The sequence below is a fragment of the Caloenas nicobarica genome, chromosome 9 (assembly GCF_036013445.1).
Source record: "Caloenas nicobarica isolate bCalNic1 chromosome 9, bCalNic1.hap1, whole genome shotgun sequence".
Lineage (NCBI taxonomy): Eukaryota > Metazoa > Chordata > Aves > Columbiformes > Columbidae > Caloenas > Caloenas nicobarica.
Genome location: NC_088253.1, coordinates 16608013 through 16624114, shown reverse-complemented (window position 1 = coordinate 16624114; position 16102 = coordinate 16608013). Strand labels below are relative to the sequence as shown.

The window sequence follows — 16102 nt, the reverse complement described above, 5'->3', positions numbered from 1 at the left end:
AACAGTGATCAGCAGGATATAATCAAAGGGCTTAAGAAAGAAATACATGCTCGGTATCAGCATCACCCAAGTAGTGAAAAGACCTGCTTTATAAGCACTGAACTAAGAGAGCAAAGCAGTATCGTGATGTCACCACACTACTAGGAAAGGTGCCGCTGTCTAATCTATTGCCAAAGTATTCAAAAGAGAAGATCTATGTAAATAATTGCATTTAGGAGATCACTCCAGATCTTCGTATTTTTCTCTGTGAAAGCAGAATCTTGCTCTGCAGAAATATTTTCACATTGAGAGTGGTAAATAGCTTTCACGATTCTGAATTTCACGCTAATATAAAAATATTCAAGGGCTCAACAAAATTCTCCTGAGTGTGTCGGAGCTCCCCAGAGGTCCCAGAGCAGCCTGTCACTTTGTCCCCTGCGCACCAAACCCAACCCGCTGGAGCAAACCCTCGTTTTGCAAGTCATACAAGTACCAGGAACATCTCCCAGCACTCGAGTCGCGCCGTGAAGAAGTTGTAACACCCCATCGCCCCGAGCAGCAGCGGGCGGGGGTGCCCCATTCCAGCAAAGCCCCGTTTCGTTCAAGTTTTGCCGCTTTCTTTTGCGAGCTTCTACTCTTCAGACCTAAGCCCGGCTCCGGGGCCTCCATGGCCGCGCTGGGAGAGCCCCGGGTGCGAGCGGGGCTGGATTGTGGCCACCGCCTTTTTTCGCGGGTTGCCCACCCCGGGGGTGCGGGTGGCCCCGGCGAGGCGGCCCCTGCAGAAACCAGGGGCGCCCGGGCCGCTGCCTCAGCCCAGCGGGGCGGCGCTGGCCAAGCCCCCGGCCCACCCGGGAGCCTGCCCGGCGGCACGCGTGGCTCCCGGGGAAGCGGAGGGCGGGGTGGGAATGAGCACCGCGCCGTCCCCTCGCTAACCCCAGGCCGGCCCCGGCAGGCCCGCCGCCGCCGCCACCACAGCGCAGCCCGGCGCTGCCCCTTCCCCTCAGCGCCAACCCGGTGCCGCCCCGCTCCACCTCAGCCGCGCGGCACCCGCCCCACCACCGCCACCACTCCCCGAGGGCGCTGCCCGCCTCGCCTTACCTCACCTCGGCCAGAACGCAGCGGGGCCGCCGCGGGGTCCGCGCGCCCCCCGGCCCGGCCCGGCCCGGCCCGGCCCGACCACTCCGCTCCTTTGTGCCGCTGCGGCGCACGGCAGGAAGATGGAGGCCACACACCGCCCGGCCCCGCCCCGCCCCGCCCGGCCCCGCCCCCCGCCGTCTCCCGGGCGACCGGCCCCGCCCTCGGCCCCTGCCCGAGCACTTCGCCCAATCGCGGCGCGGAGCCGCCCTGACGTCATCTGTCAGCCGGCCCTCCGGCTCGCCTACCTTGTGCGCGACAGTTCTGCACGCTTCCTGCCTTCCGTAAGAGCAGCGGGGATTTGCTATCGGGGAGGAGGGTCTGCCTAAGGAAGAGCTCACTCAGTTGGCTCTTGCGGGCGGAAGGGGCGGGGCGACCGGCGGCGGCGAGCGAACGGGGGCGGGCCTGTGAGAGGGGATCAATGGCGGCGCGCTGGGCCGGGTTCTGCCTCTCGCTGTAACGGGCCGGCGGCCGCGGTACGTGCTGGCGGCGGCGGCCCGAGCCCCGTGGGGCGGCGGGGTCGGTGGCGGGGGTCGGGGCTCTGTGAGCGCGGCGGGGAGAGCGGCCGTGGCCGGGCCGCGGGGCCCTTGGGGTGCAGCGGCGGAGAGGGCCGGGGCCGGGCCTGCTGAGCGCGGCGGGCCGGGCCGGAGCGCGGGGGGAGGCCGCTCCCGGAGCCAGTAGGTGGAGGGAAGGTAAGAGAGGAGATCGCGGGGAGGGCGGGCAGCAGGGCCCGACCCAGCACACCCGGGCCTGCGCCGGGGAGGCTCCCCCGCCCCGAGCGCGCTTGGGCACCGTTAGCAGCCGGGCCGGGTCTCGGGGGCCGGTTTTGACCTGGCTACAGGGTGTGCAGCGACTCTGCCCCGCCGGCTCCAGGCCCGGTGCGCAGCGCTTTATTTGACGCGCTGCAGAGACGCGGGAGCTCTGCCCGCGTCCGTTGCAGCGATGGGCAGCAGGGCCCGTTGTTTACGGGAGGCCCGGATGTGCTGGAACCCGAAACAGTGTCTGTGCTCTGGGTCTGGTCCAGCCCAGGTGATGGCAAGGGCTATGAAGTTTTATTTTTTCGATCCTGGAAATGTTACCAGCTGGTGCAGTTTACAGCTGTGACATAATCGTTTACAACGACAGCCCATCACTCACTAGAATACAGTCACCAGAGGAAAACATTGGCAACTGTCCCCTCTTCACCTAACACGTGTGTTTTGTGTCATGTGGGAGATTTATGTGTGTTTGAGATCAGACAAGGCAAAGAATACAGCAAGACTGGCAAACTTCATAAGTGCAAATGCACTTCAATGCAATGCTGCTTGATTTTTAATTTTTCTCCCATCTTTGTGCCCCAGGATGTGGTTGTCAGTAAAGTTATTTGCTAAAATATGTTTCATTGGATGCCACTTTCCAAGATTGTAGTGAAAATACCATAGCTGTTTGTCAGTCATAATTAAACTTTAATCTACCCCAGATATCTTAAATATATTGTGTAAGCAAATTGGCCAATCCAGAAGGCAGGTGGTTTGCTGTTGAAGACTTTAGTCCCCGGATGATACTGTGCCCTTGCTGAATCCCTCTCTTTCAGTTTGTTTTTATGACTTTCTGTCACCATCGTATTGGAACCTTTCTTCTCCTCTGTAAATGGATGGGTTGAGATGACACAACTGGAGATCCGGGTTATCTTGTTTATATAGCACTTGGGTAGGAAAGCTGCCCTTGTGATCAGGACCTGTATTCAGGAGGGAGATTCAATTTTCATCTTTTCAATAGGTTTCCAGCTTGAACCACGTTCAGAAGTGTCACTCAAAGTGCAGGTGTTCCATGCTTTCTGGAAAGTGGACTTGGCTTAGGATGGATTTTTGTTAGATATTAAAAAAGATACAAAAGAAAGAAAAGAAAAAAAAATCACCAGCCCTTGGTCTGTCCTTCCTTTCCCCAGCTCTTAAGAAAATATTTTGTCTTCTTTTGATAATTACCACCTTAAGAATGCATCCTGCTGTAAGAAATATTTGTCCAGTGCTCCAGCCTGGATTTCTCCTGAGACCAAGTTTGTCATTTGTATTACAAACAATACCTCACAAAAGTATTGAGTTTTGTAAGAATTTCAGGACTCTGCTTCCTGCAGGAGTGTTTCCTTGTGGTATGGAGGAAGGATGATAAACTGGTTCCTTCCATTATTTGGGTTACTGCATCCCACCCTCCCTGGAACAATGAGTGTTGTGGGGTCTCTTCCAGTGCTGAAATGCAGGTGAGATTCGAAATGAAACATACTTGAGGTATTTGCTGAAGTTACAGCAAGGAAATAAGAAGAAACTAGAAAAAAAAAGAAAGAGGTTAGCATGACTTTAAGTGAACAGCTGTGTTTATGTTGTGTTTGTGTTATACTTGACCATACAGACTTGATGTAAGAAACAAAAATAGGCATTAATGCCTCATTCTGTAGCATGGAGCTGGCAGAATAAGTCCTGAAAGGAGCGACCTAAAACTTGCAGAAGCAGTTTGTTTCATCCTGGGCTTACAGGTGTCAAGATCATGAGTTTCCTTCTTCGGAATGACTCCTTGGAGCATCTCCACCCTGCACCCAGTGCTGACACGGGGACCTGGCCAGGACTCCCCATTAGGATTTCTTGAGGGAGAGGGCAGGTGTAGGTGTGAGAAGGGGCAGCACTTGGTTGGTCAGAAGTGCTGTCCCTGTTTTCTGATCCCAGCCCTGTTTTAGGCCACGGGAATTCCCTCTTTCTCTCACCTGTTGGGTTCTGTGTAACCCTGACAGCCCCCCCAGCACAGTCTGTCTAGCCCTGCTCTCCATGGAGCTGCAAAGACGTGTGGAATGCTTTTAAAGGTTAGAGAGATTACTTACTAATTTCTGAAATCTCACTGTTAATCACTCATAAATATATGTATTCAAATCATTGAAGACAGGCAAGATTTCTCAATTTTTCACAGGATGGGCAAAAAGAACGCAGGTGAAGTGAGGGCAAAGTGTCAGATCCTTTCTCCAGATCAGAGAGGTATAAGAACTGAAATAAAAGGATGTGAGTATAGGTGTGGGTTTTAATTTTTTTTTTTTTTTTTAGATATTTGTTTAGGCAAGGTAAATCCAAAGTCGGATGGGGAAAATTCCATTAAAATACAATTTTTAGAAAAGGAGCCTGAGGCAGACAACTAGCAGGGAAGATGTAATTATGAAAAAGAGTGAAGAGGGAGTAATAGATGATGCTATTAGTCTTAGCAGTTTTTTAGTGAGGAGGTATCTCAATCAGTACTTAGTATGTAGTGGTCTTTAGAGAACTGAAGTTATGGTAAATGCAGCAGGTCTGCTTTTCAAGATGTGTAGTAATGTCTCATGAACTGACAAGTGAAATCAGGCCCTTGATGTCTTTCATATCGTGTTTTTTAGGACGGGCTGTTCCACAATGGATGGGGGAGATGGTACTGCTGACCTTGTGATTAACAAGAGGTTTGTGTCCGAAGCGGAGCTAGAGGAGCGACGAAAGAGAAGGCAAGAGGAATGGGAAAAGGTCCGAAAACCTGAGGATCCAAAAGGTATGGGATAGATTTTAATTACTATAGGAAAGAGATCCAAGAATATTTCACTTTTGTGGAAAACAGAAATAAAAAGTAATAGGTTGTATTCTACAATTTCAAAAGGTTTTTACATGAAGGAACTAAGAACTGTTGGTGATTTAGTATTTCTGTCATTTGGTCTCATTTCCTGATTTGTTCCTCCCTTTCAGAATGCCCAGAGGAGGCATATGACCCACGCTCATTGTATGAAAGACTTCAGGAACAGAGAGAAAAGAAGCAGCAGGAGTTTGAGGAGCAATTTAAATTCAGTAAGAACCAGCAGTTACTATTTTGAACTGAAACCCAGCAAACTGCATGTATTGTGTGGAACAGCTGTATATAACATCTGACTAAGGGACATATCTGTGTGTCTTGTCTGCCGGTCTGAGAGATAAACAGAGGCTTCAGAAAAGTATTATTGAAATCTTGTATTTTTCAAAGATGGTAGATGTTCCTGCAGATAACGTATTGTTGTGGGCACTGAGACAGCACTGCACACAAGTGAAACTCAAAAGTCGCTTGCAGTTATGAAGCTGCATTCCTGTAAGGTGTGGAATACTAGGCTTATTTTTCACATTAAATAGAAAAAAAACCCTGATACCAATCCATGGAAAAGTGGAAATGTTATGTGGTTTTGTGACTCTTGAACTCATGCTTTAACACAAGACCATTCTATTTGAATCGATAAAAAGAAATCCTGTTCCAGCAGCTGTTACATTTCCAAGCCATAATTAGTTGGCGCAAAAGTGGTTTGAGGGTCAAGATAACTATTTGGAAGAAGTAAACATACAGGAGTCGATTCTTCAAAAAGTAGATTTTTAACTCTTCTAATGAAATGGAAACCTAATTTGTAGTGGTGTTTGAACTTCTGGGTTTGTAGAAAAATCCTTTGCATTTTATCACCTGTATATGTGCTGCTGAGTGCAAAATTGATAATGAGAACTAGGAAATTATTAGTCAACCATACGAGCAAAAAGGGAGCTATTGGCTCTCAGTAAAGAGCAGTAAGGATGATACTGTGGGACTCCATTTTAAGGTGAATTCTGATTTTTGGTTCTTTAATATTTTTTCTATCCATGGGAATTTTGAAGGAGTAGAAAACAAGTTCTGATCAGTCAGAATTGATGATAGGACTTGGGAGGAGAGACGCCTTAATGCTGAGAACAGGGCTCAGCCTTTAAAAAGTAACCTCAAATATTAATTGATTTCTAGAGTTTTTCTGTCAAAGACAAAAGCTTGCCAATTATCAGTGTAAATGGATTTCTTAGCTTGCCAATAATGTGAGTAGGACTTGACTACTTGGGTGAAGATCAAAAAAAATATGGTGGCCTCATGTAAAAGCCTAAAAATCCTCTTATGGAATTAAGCTCTAATGAAGACTAAAGGTGATGTTTGGGTTAAGATTTCTGAGGGTGACTACAAAACCAGCAAGACTTGGTCTTTCTAAAAAAGTTTTTTATTACCTTTCTAACTAAATCTTTTGATTTGGAGACATTGGACATGTGCAGAACAGAAAATAAAAGACCTTCCTACCGCACTAGCGTGTACTTTCCTTAAAGTAGGGTAGCATGTTTAGAAATAATTTATTTTTACTTGGAAGTTAGGAATTGTCTTCCTTCTACTTTCTTTTTTTAAACAGATGTTAATTTCAGCTAAGTTTCTAATTGTTTGCTTTAAGAAAATGTGCTTCCTCTTTTGAGGCAAGATTTATGGGGAGAAGTAACCTGTTTTTTTTCCAGTTTTTGTTTGGTTTAAGAATAGATTCTGAGGAGACAGGCTTAAACTCAGTGTCTGAAACCAAAACAACAAATGTATCTTTGCTTAATGTGGTTATTCCTTGTTTTGTGTAACCTGTTCCAGATAGTGTTTCAGAACCGTAGAAAGGCTGATCATGTGAAAACTTGGTCAGTTTTCCTTAGTTACATCAGCAAGTCCAGCAGCATTTCATGGCTTCCTATGAATTGTGTCTTGCTTTTCTCTGTCGTAATGGTGTTGTGTTCAAACCATGTTAGTTTGCTGCAGTTTGTTTGCTTGACTGTGTAAGAGTTCCGGCTCATTAGCATCCAGTATCATTAACTGGGAAGTATTTTTACTCCTCAATTACAGAATCCAGCAGATTTGCAGTTTACTTTGCACCTTTTTCTCGACACAGCAGCGTGACTGCTGGGGTACCCGATTCACGCAGGACTCTACTCCCCCCATTTGCAGTGACTTTGTGCAAATCGTTCTACCTCGGCAGTATTAGAAGCGTCATATGCGAGATGTGAACACTTACCTACATTTATAGGGCAGTTTAAAATCATTGGAAAATGTTCTAAGAGAATGGCAAAGTAATGCAAAATAAATGGTTGCTCCCTAAGTGGTTTTAGCTTATCAATATGCATTCTTTTCCTTTATTCAGAAAATATGGTAAGAGGCTTAGATGAAGATGAGACTAATTTCCTTGATGAGGTTTCTCGGCAGCAAGAGCTACTAGAAAAGCAGCGAAGAGAAGAAGAGCTGAAAGAACTAAATGAATACAGAATATCCTTTGCATTAAAATGCCTGACGGTTATGTAGAGGAGGATTAAGAGGCTGGGCTGTAGTTTTATTCTGTCATTGACATTCTCTTTATAAAACTGCTTTACAGAACGTCTACAATTATAGACTTTTAGTGTTTTCCTTGTAGCTTGGATCTCCCACTGTAATGTTTGATATTTCGCCCCCCTCCAGCCCCCACATTTTTGGTACTTTTCTTTCCTTCTCCCACTCCCCATTGTTTGAGGTGTGGTGTTTTGTTTTTCTGTTATTGAGGGCATGAAATACCATAGCTAAAAAGAGAAAGAGATCATAAAGGCAAAACAACATATTACTTCTAATCTTTTGGTTTTGTCTTATTGAAAAGTAAGTGTTGTGGGTTTGTTTTTGTGGGTTTTTTTAACTGCATATTGGCTATTTCAACATACCTGTTTGAAAGAATGTTTGAACTGCTCTCTCTGTTTTTATTCTTGAAGTATTAGCTACTTTCTCCCTTGCTGAGAAATTAAATACATCTGTGCAGATGTGCTGACTTTCTTCTGGGAAGTGAGTGCGCATGGAGGCTCGGCTCCTTTGGGTAATACAGACTTGTAGGCAGTACTAAGAGAAGGACAATTTGCCTTTGCTATTAAATGCCAAATTTTTGTGAAGATGTGCTAGAAAATAATATAGCATGCTGTTGCTCTCTTATCAGTGCCAGCCAAGGGAGGCTGGAATACCTTGAGGATTTCTGTGCTAAGCTAAATGTTTTTTGAGGTTTCCTGAATCTATGTAGAATCCAATGGTTTCTTTGCCTCCTAATGAAAACCGTTGCTTTTAAGTCATCGGTGAACAAAGCACAAGTTCTCAAGGATGCTTTAGTATAAACGAAAGAGTTTGTGGACACAAGGAAGTGAGCAAAACCAGTCAGCAAATAAAGCTGAATAGTGCCAGTGCTGCAAAGATCTGTATTACATCGTTTGTTAGTGATTTACAACTTGGAGTGTGTGTTCTGTGCAGAGCATCTAAGTTATCTCAGTAAGGCGCTTATGAAAAAGCAATACTGATATGGTTTTTTTACTTCAAATAGCCTGTAGTTGGTTAATGGATTTGGAATGTTTTCTTCATTTGTTCTAATGGGGCGTTCATGGGATATATTTAGTTTCAATGGTGGTTGCTTGCGGGCCTGGCCGATGAGGGATGTGCAGTGTGAGGCTGTGCTGTGGCAGCAGCTGACAGCTCTCGTTAAGTCACGTACAGCTGGGGTGAACCATACCAGCCCAGAGGGAATCTGATGTCGTCTTGAATTAGCCACATAGCACACTGATCCCTGAATTTACTGGGCAGGGCCTGTTCAAGACATACAGGCCATGTAACCTTAGTCTTTACAGTCTTACTAATATCGTCTGGCTCTGTATCTGAAGTCTTGCTGTAAATTAAACTGTAGAACTAATTGCTGATGGGGTGAAGGGAGAATGTTTTATAGTCACCTCATCTCAGGAGAAACTGAGGTATTATTATTATTATTATTATTATTATTATTATTATTATTATTATTATTATTATTATTATTATTATTATTATTATTATTTAAACATAATATTCAAGCAACCTCAGAGCAACTTGCAAAATGACTCATCTGTGTTTGAAATTTTTGCTGGTATTCTTTTAAAATGCAGAAGGTGGTTTTGCATCTGCAGGTTGATACTGATGGTTTATCACTACAGTGACAAAAACCAGTGGGTACTAGGTAAACGTCCTGGATCAACAACTGGGTTTTTTTCTCCTTACCCTATCCAGACCCCATTGGTCTGACAGTATTTAAAGATTTACAGATCTTTTTTTTTTAAGCCAGTGCCAAGAAATATTCAAGAACAACATCATCTTGTCTTAAATCCTGTGTAAATGAAGGAAAAGTCCCCCTCCAAGAAGCAGACTTTACTGTAAGACAGCTTTTTAAATGCAGTCGATACTTTAAGAAACAGAAGTTTATTTCTAATGTAGTCTTCCCAGGAGGGGACACTTCTTGGCTATATACAGTGTTACATTTGCTGATGGCAGCAGTACACGTAAAATCGCTGGTAAAAAATGTGCTATATCTCGGGTAGTTGGTGAGTGTTAGGAGTTAGGAGAATGCCATCCTGGATGGAAGTGAAAAGCCTGAAATTTGGTATTTTTAAAAAGTCTTCGGGTTCCTTAGCCAGGCTTTTGTAGTGCAGTATTAGAATAAGACAAGGTAATGAACCTAAATGTGGAGGTTGAACACTGCAGTGTGTGGAATTGTGTGTTGCAACATCAAACCAACACAACGAGCTTTCAGGTTGCTCCTGACAGCCACAGGATGGCACTCCTCTGCCATCTTTAAAAATAAATAGAATTGTACAGTCTGGTTTGGACTGAGAAGACTTTCAGTTGAGGTAGGGAGCAGTCGGGGTTACTGCTGTATCCCTAGGAAAATCAGATAAGGAGTGGCATCTGAACACTCCTAATTGTAAAGTGCTTGGAGATTTTGAGCATGTCACTTCAAAGGGCGGTGTGAGAGTTTTTGATTTGCATATGTTCAGTGGGGAAAAAAACCTGTGACTTCAAATATATGGTCCATCAATGTGAAATTCACTGTTCAATATTTGTCTGCAATAACTGAGGCACCTGTGAAGCTCCAGCTTGTGGTTATGTCACCTGATCAGTGGAATTGCAGGCAGAGAAGAAGCTGGTAGAAAGCTCAATTTAGGGTTATAAACAATATATACCCTTTTAAATTAGGTTGGTTTGCCTTTGCTATGTGTGGCTTAAAAGTTTTGCAGAAGCTTTTGTGACACCATTGGCACCTCATTAACAAACAGGATCTTTGTTGGACTTTGCTTCATCAGGTGCCGCCAGACATGAACTGTTATCAGAGACAGGACTAGATCCTGCCACAGGAGACCTGGTCAGAGTGTGCAGAGCGAGTGTGCCTCAATAACAGACCCAGCTCCTTCTTATCCTGTCTGAGAACCTGCTTAAGCCTTTCCGCCTCTTTAGAAGTTTTAGCTGCATCCCACCTTGCTAACACAGTTTTAAGCTACTTAGTTTTTCTGTGCAGTCACAGACTTTTTGGGTGAATATGGGACCACATGCACCCTTAATCAGGTCTGTCCCTTTGCGTTTTGTGTTCGAAGTGGCAGTAACAGCCTCGTGGCCCTTACGAAGAGATGAGCTGAGAAGTTAGAGTGATAAATACCAAAACAGAAAATGGAACTCTTTTGCTTTGCTAGGCTCAAGTCTGCTGGTCTCAGCAAAAGGAGGGTTAGAAGTGTGGAAGTGAGCCCACATATTGCTACTTGGTTTTTTTTGGTAAGGATTAGGGGTTGAAGAAGCAGTTAATTTGAATTACAAATGTGTTGATCCCTGTAGAAGCAGGAAGTCCTGCATTGCCTTTTTTCTTTTTTTTTTCTGTGGTTTGTTGGTTTGGTTTGGTGTGGGGTTTTGCGGGGTGGGGGGGAGAGGCGCATAGGTTTTTTTTCTAAGACCTTTAGGAAAAGGCAGGGCGATGGGTATGTTTGTGAGTGCTGGATGTGTCCTGTGTTGCACCTTTCTGACTTCAGAAAAGCAGCTCCTAGTCTGCTGCCCGGACGGCTTTCCAGGGAGAGCTGGTATTGATACCCGAGTGAGCCTGAACCCAGAGGGTGAAGTGTCTTCTGTCTTGGCTGAAGGTGCCAGCTAAATGTCATTACAAATAAGTTTATTTTGATAGAATATGTGAATGAACTTTGGTTGCTGCTGTCAGCAGAGCTGGCTAAATATATCGAACAGGAAGTGTCTATTCTCTGCGTTCCTTCCTGTTGATCCTTAACCCTTAATTCACAGCACTCTCACCAAAGTGGGAGTCAGTATGGACCCAAAGAAGGAAACTGAGAAGAAATTGCCCATGAAGTCAGTGGAAAACAAGAACAAATTCTCTCAGGCAAAGCTGTTGGCAGGAGCTGTGAAACACAGAAGGTTAGTTTCACACCTCTATAAATTCATGAGGAACGGAACCCAGTTAGCAGTGTAAAGGGAGGCAGGCCAAAACTGCCTCCAGAGAGTGAGGTGTAAACCTTAGCCCTAAAGAAAAAAGGGGGGAGGTATAAGAAAAGACCAGCCTTGTTTCTATAGGCTCTCACAAACTGTGGGAAAAACATGAAGCAATTCAAATAGATAAGCATGTGTAAAGCAAGTGGGTAGATTCTTCATTCTAGACTGCCAGGCTTGGGCAATCCTTCTTGGGGATCTAGAGGGAATCTATTTTACATCTCTATTTGTAGATATCAGTGTCACCTCACTCATGTAATTTCATTCAGGTTTGCATAATTTAGCAGCTGATTTTATCTGTGTCTAAAATGGATTGTTTGAATTGCTGCCGGGGGCAGCATGGGGGAAATGTAGGTCACAAGAGAAGAGCTTTGTGTACCAATTTGATCCTGAGGGCATGAGGCAAACTTCCCTTGTTCTGCACTGATACATCAACACCTTTTCCACCCCAGGGAGATGGCAGCTGGGTTTGTGATCTGTTTGCTGTTTTGATCTGCAAACGCAGCTGCTGGTGTGCTACGGGTTATGGGGAAACTAGGTATGTGGGACCAGACTTATTTCCCACAGATGAGTCGTCTAATACCTAAGATGATTACTGACGTCTCGAAATTCAGTCAGTGTTCTTGAATCTGTCCCAGAGAATAAGAGATTATTTTAGAAGCTTATCTTGTAGGGTGATGTTTAGCTCCCAGTACATACAACAGTAATTGCATGTCTGAAAACTGAAGTAAGCATTTCCACCACCTAATGTGGGGGGTTGGGTAGTTGTTTGGGTTTTTGGAAGGCAGAGAAAAAAACCCCTGAACTGATAACAGGCAGCCAGCTATGGTTTTTTTTCTTGTAACCACTGGTACTTAACCCAGTAGGATGTAGAGAAGGAGCTGGCATGTGCTTAATGGCACAGCTAAAGTCTGCAGATGGCATCTATTGAAGAGAGCATCTTAACTGACATGCCAGTGCCATCACAGACTTGCTCTGCAGTCTTCTATTTTTGCCCTCTTATCTTTATTGCAGACTGGTCAAAACCAAGTGTAGCATGAGCTCAACATCTGCTCTCTGAGCTCTGTAGTTTCCTGTAAAGGATGTATTACTGTTAAAACCTCCCTGCGCAGAATAACCTTTCATCTGTGCTGCATGTTCTGACAGGGACAGAAAAGAGTTAATACATGGTAATGCTCATACTTCATCACTTTAGTTCATCACAACTGAAGCTGGGAAGCATTTTTTTATGCGGCTGGCTTAGGATTTGGAACATGCAAGAGGCGGGGAAAAGAAGCTGAGCAGCGACAAGCAAGAGCTACAGCAGCTCTCAAGAGTCAGATGTCCAAGTAACGCTCTTTTTCTCCAACACCACTTTGGACCCCAAAAGGACCCCTTTCTTTTTTAGGTCAGACACTACAGCTGTGTGTGAATTGCTGCAAAACCTACGGGGCTTCTTACTGGGTGCAGGATTTGTAGATGTTTTAGAACAGGCTCTGTAGGTGCTTGAAGGAGGGAAAGGAAACCCTGGAAGTGAAAAGACTCGGATGTTGCACCAGCAAACATGGTAATCATCCACGTGTGCAAGGCTGTGGTCATGTGCGGTGGCTGGAGCTCAGGTCGTCATTCCTGATCTCCTGTGGGCTCCTTCCCGCTGAACAGGCAGCTCTGGGTTGCTTGGACTCCCAGAAGCATGTTTCTATTTCCCAAGTTAACAGGTGATATTTGCAGAGTAGGAGTTGACTTTCGAGGATCCTGCATGTTCCCCGACAAGCCCCAGTTAACAGCAGTTAGAAGTGGCGATGGTCATCAGGGGATCCTGCTGGCATTCACTGTAGCATTTGAAGCAAAGATGTGACTTTAACTTCACAGTAATTAAGTGGCTGCTTATGAGGAATAAGACACTTTCTTACTCTTTTCCACAGTTCAGATGGTGGTAACACTGTGAAGAGGTTGAAACTAGATACTGATCATGATGAAAAGAATCAAGGTATGTCCTGATTTTTGCATGTGGGAAGCTGTCTGTCTCTCACCTGAACAGCAACTGACTTGGTGTTAAATCTGATAGAAGGTTTGCTTTTCTGCTCCTTCATTATGCAAGACAGTACAGACTGCACTTGGCATGTTCTCTCTTAAAGCAGCAGAAATGGTGACTGTAGGTGCTGACAGCCGTCACAGAAAATAGGGCTGGAGGGAACCTCTACAGGTCATCAGCCTATCCCCTGCCTAAACCGTTCCTGACAGATGTTTGTCTAAGCTGCTCTTAACTCTTCACAGATAGAGGCTGGGCACCCTCCTTAGGCAGTTCATTCTAATGCTTAACTGATTTTACCCTTAAAGAGTTTTACCTGATAACTGAGTCTCCATAGCGGCATTTCAAGCCTAGTGCTTGTCCTGTCAACAGGAGACATGGGGAACAGATCATCCCTTTCCTCTTCACAGCAGCATTTGATTTATTTGTATACCTTCACTACTTGCTTTTCATGCTATGAAGCGATCTTGTCCATCCTGGAACCAATTTGTTTCAGAAAATTATGGGGAACTAAGAGAAAAATTAAGTTGCATTTCAGTCTTAGCTGTCAGGGCTGCAACTGACTTGCTGTCAAATACTCTGACATGAATAGGGTGAGCTGCAATTGTGTAATGACAACCCAAGGCGCTTCTTGAATATTCTGTTCAGTAAACTTTCAGAACACCGGAAATAATTAATTAGCCGTGGAAGATGGGAGACGTTGACTAGCAGAGCGATGGAATAAAACTTTTCCCTAACTATGCTGTTATATTACAAAAAAATATTCAATTACACAAAGCAGAGCTATTTATTCTTATTTAGTGGGTTTGGTATTTGACAAGCATCAAACTGACAACTTTAGAATAAAAATCTGTAATGCCAACATAGATCTGGGCTTAAACTAGTGATGAGAAAAAAAAAATCCCCTGAGGTAGAAAGTCCTTCCTGTCAGAATAGCTTTATTGCAGCATGAAGCTGCCTTATGCTTTAATTAAATCCTGCAATCATCCACCGCTGATGTGGCAATAGCAGGTGAATGACATGCAGCAGTTCCTGGGCTGATTAAAAGCTTTTTCCTGCACTCTTGTTTTTGACGGAGGTTCCTCTCTTGCAGAAAAACCGTCTTGTGTTCCCCTGGGGAGCAGCTCCGTGGGAGGCTCCACGGTCCACTGTCCCTCGGCAGCCGTGTGCATTGGGATCCTGCCCGGCCTGGGCGCCTACTCGGGAAGCAGCGATTCGGAGTCCAGCTCGGATAGCGAAGGCACCATTAATTCCACTGGAAAGATCGTCTCTTCTGTCTTTCGTAGCAACAGTTTCTTTGATGGTCCATAACAAAATCCCTCCGTGTGTAATGTAGTGCAGAGTATCTTCCAAAGCCCTGATGATGGATGCTTGATGCATCCTTCTGCCCCAAATATAATCTTTCTAGCTAACCTCTCAACTTTAATACACTCAGATACTCTTAAAATAGTTCATATCTTTTTTTTTTCTTCCCCCAACTTTCTGGGGTGCGTACTGAGCCTGGAAGAAAGGCTGCCATCCTAAACCAGAAGGCACACCTGCTAATGTATTGAAGGTCTGAGGGTAGGGAGGAGAGATCTTTATCTTTTAAAATTCTCACAGGAAGAAAGAATTCTGGTGATCTAAGAAGTTTATACAAGACTAACAGGCAAAAAATACTCACTTCAAGCAGTGAAGTCTTGTAGAAACAGCCATGTGTTCTGTTTTAAAATGTCATTTTTGTTCTGTATTGGAGAAATGGGGGCAGAACAAGAATCAAGCAGATGGTGAAGTGTAGATTGCCATGACACTGTAAAGAAGTTTTAGTGTTACATGATTAAAGACATTCTGAATGCATTTTTTTTTTCTCTCTGCTTGTGCCATTCATAATTGTTCCCATTCCATTAAGCAATTTCTGCTCTACCTGACCAGGTTCTTCTTCCAAGCACCATCCAGGAGAAGTGCAAGTCAGCAGCTTCCTACAAACGCAAAGATGGTGATGGAAAACTCTTGTTCTGAGTTCGGCGGAGCTGCAGTTGGCTGATCGCGCAGAGGCCGTTGCTCCCAGAGCAGCACTTGACAAGTCATTCAGCTTTTCTGCAGTGGTGTCCTGACAAGCATGAATCCAGAGTGGGTGGGATTCCCCGGTTCAGCCAAAGCTTTTTGTGCAGAAGCTGGAGAATTCCACCGGCCTTGGCAGGCAGTGCTTTTCGAAGTTGTATTGGATTTAAGAAACCTTACATGGGCATAATTATGGGTGGCATGAGCGAGAAGCAGGCTGTGAAAGCTGAAGGGCAGTTATCTGAATGTGATGCTAAGCAAGTCGTAAGAGAGCAGCTGGGATAAAAGCAGTGAAAACTGAAAGTGTTTAGTAGGATTCATGCCTCAGCTTGAGTGTTGAACTTTCCCAAAGGCAACAAGGAGAGTTGTGCTCACGCCGAAGCTTTCCTTAGCCAAATAGCCTTTCTGTTTGCACAAGCCTGTTCCACAATCAGATCTTTACAAACACACTGTAATTCCTCCCTTGTTCTTCTGGGGTGCCTGGCACCTCTTGTGTTTGCTCCAGAGTTGCTTCTGCCTCTTCTCCAGCTACTGTAATTATGGCACTTTCAGGTGGAAGATAGCTAGATCTCTTGCTGCCTCCCTAATGCTTTGCTTTTGATGACTTCCATCGTACTCGGCTATGAAGTGAAATGGAAGCAGTGCACAAAAAAAATGCCTGCTTTTCTTGGAAGTTGCATTTGCAAGAGCTGTGAGCAGTTGGAGTGAGAGATGTTGGTGTCCTTCCCTGGCATTAAGCTGGATCAATAATCTCTCTATAGAGTTGGAGTGGCCTGGCCTGGCTGTGAGCATTTTGGGGCCATTTTCCTGAGTGATATTTTGCATAACTGCAGTCAA

At 44.9% G+C, this 16102-nt stretch overlaps 2 protein-coding genes across 3 annotated transcripts in view; one reads left to right on the top strand and one right to left on the bottom strand.

The window, feature by feature from the left end:
• The window catches only part of RSPRY1 (ring finger and SPRY domain containing 1), a 37624-nt gene extending 36465 nt beyond the window's left edge, over window positions 1-1159 (bottom strand). For both annotated transcript variants that reach the window (XM_065640790.1, XM_065640791.1), the window contains exon 1: window positions 1078-1159. The gene's annotated coding sequence lies outside the window, so the exon portion shown is untranslated. The remainder of the gene's footprint in view (window positions 1-1077) is intronic.
• Window positions 1160-1496: 337 nt separating this feature from the next.
• PSME3IP1 (proteasome activator subunit 3 interacting protein 1) lies at window positions 1497-15061 on the top strand. The gene is made up of 7 exons (XM_065640830.1): window positions 1497-1589; window positions 4502-4647; window positions 4839-4937; window positions 7070-7192; window positions 11010-11142; window positions 13119-13183; window positions 14319-15061. Exons 2-7 carry the CDS (start codon window positions 4518-4520, stop codon window positions 14534-14536), a joined length of 768 nt encoding a protein of 255 aa, XP_065496902.1. The 5' UTR covers window positions 1497-1589; window positions 4502-4517; the 3' UTR covers window positions 14537-15061.
• The last annotated feature ends 1041 nt before the right edge of the window (window positions 15062-16102 follow it).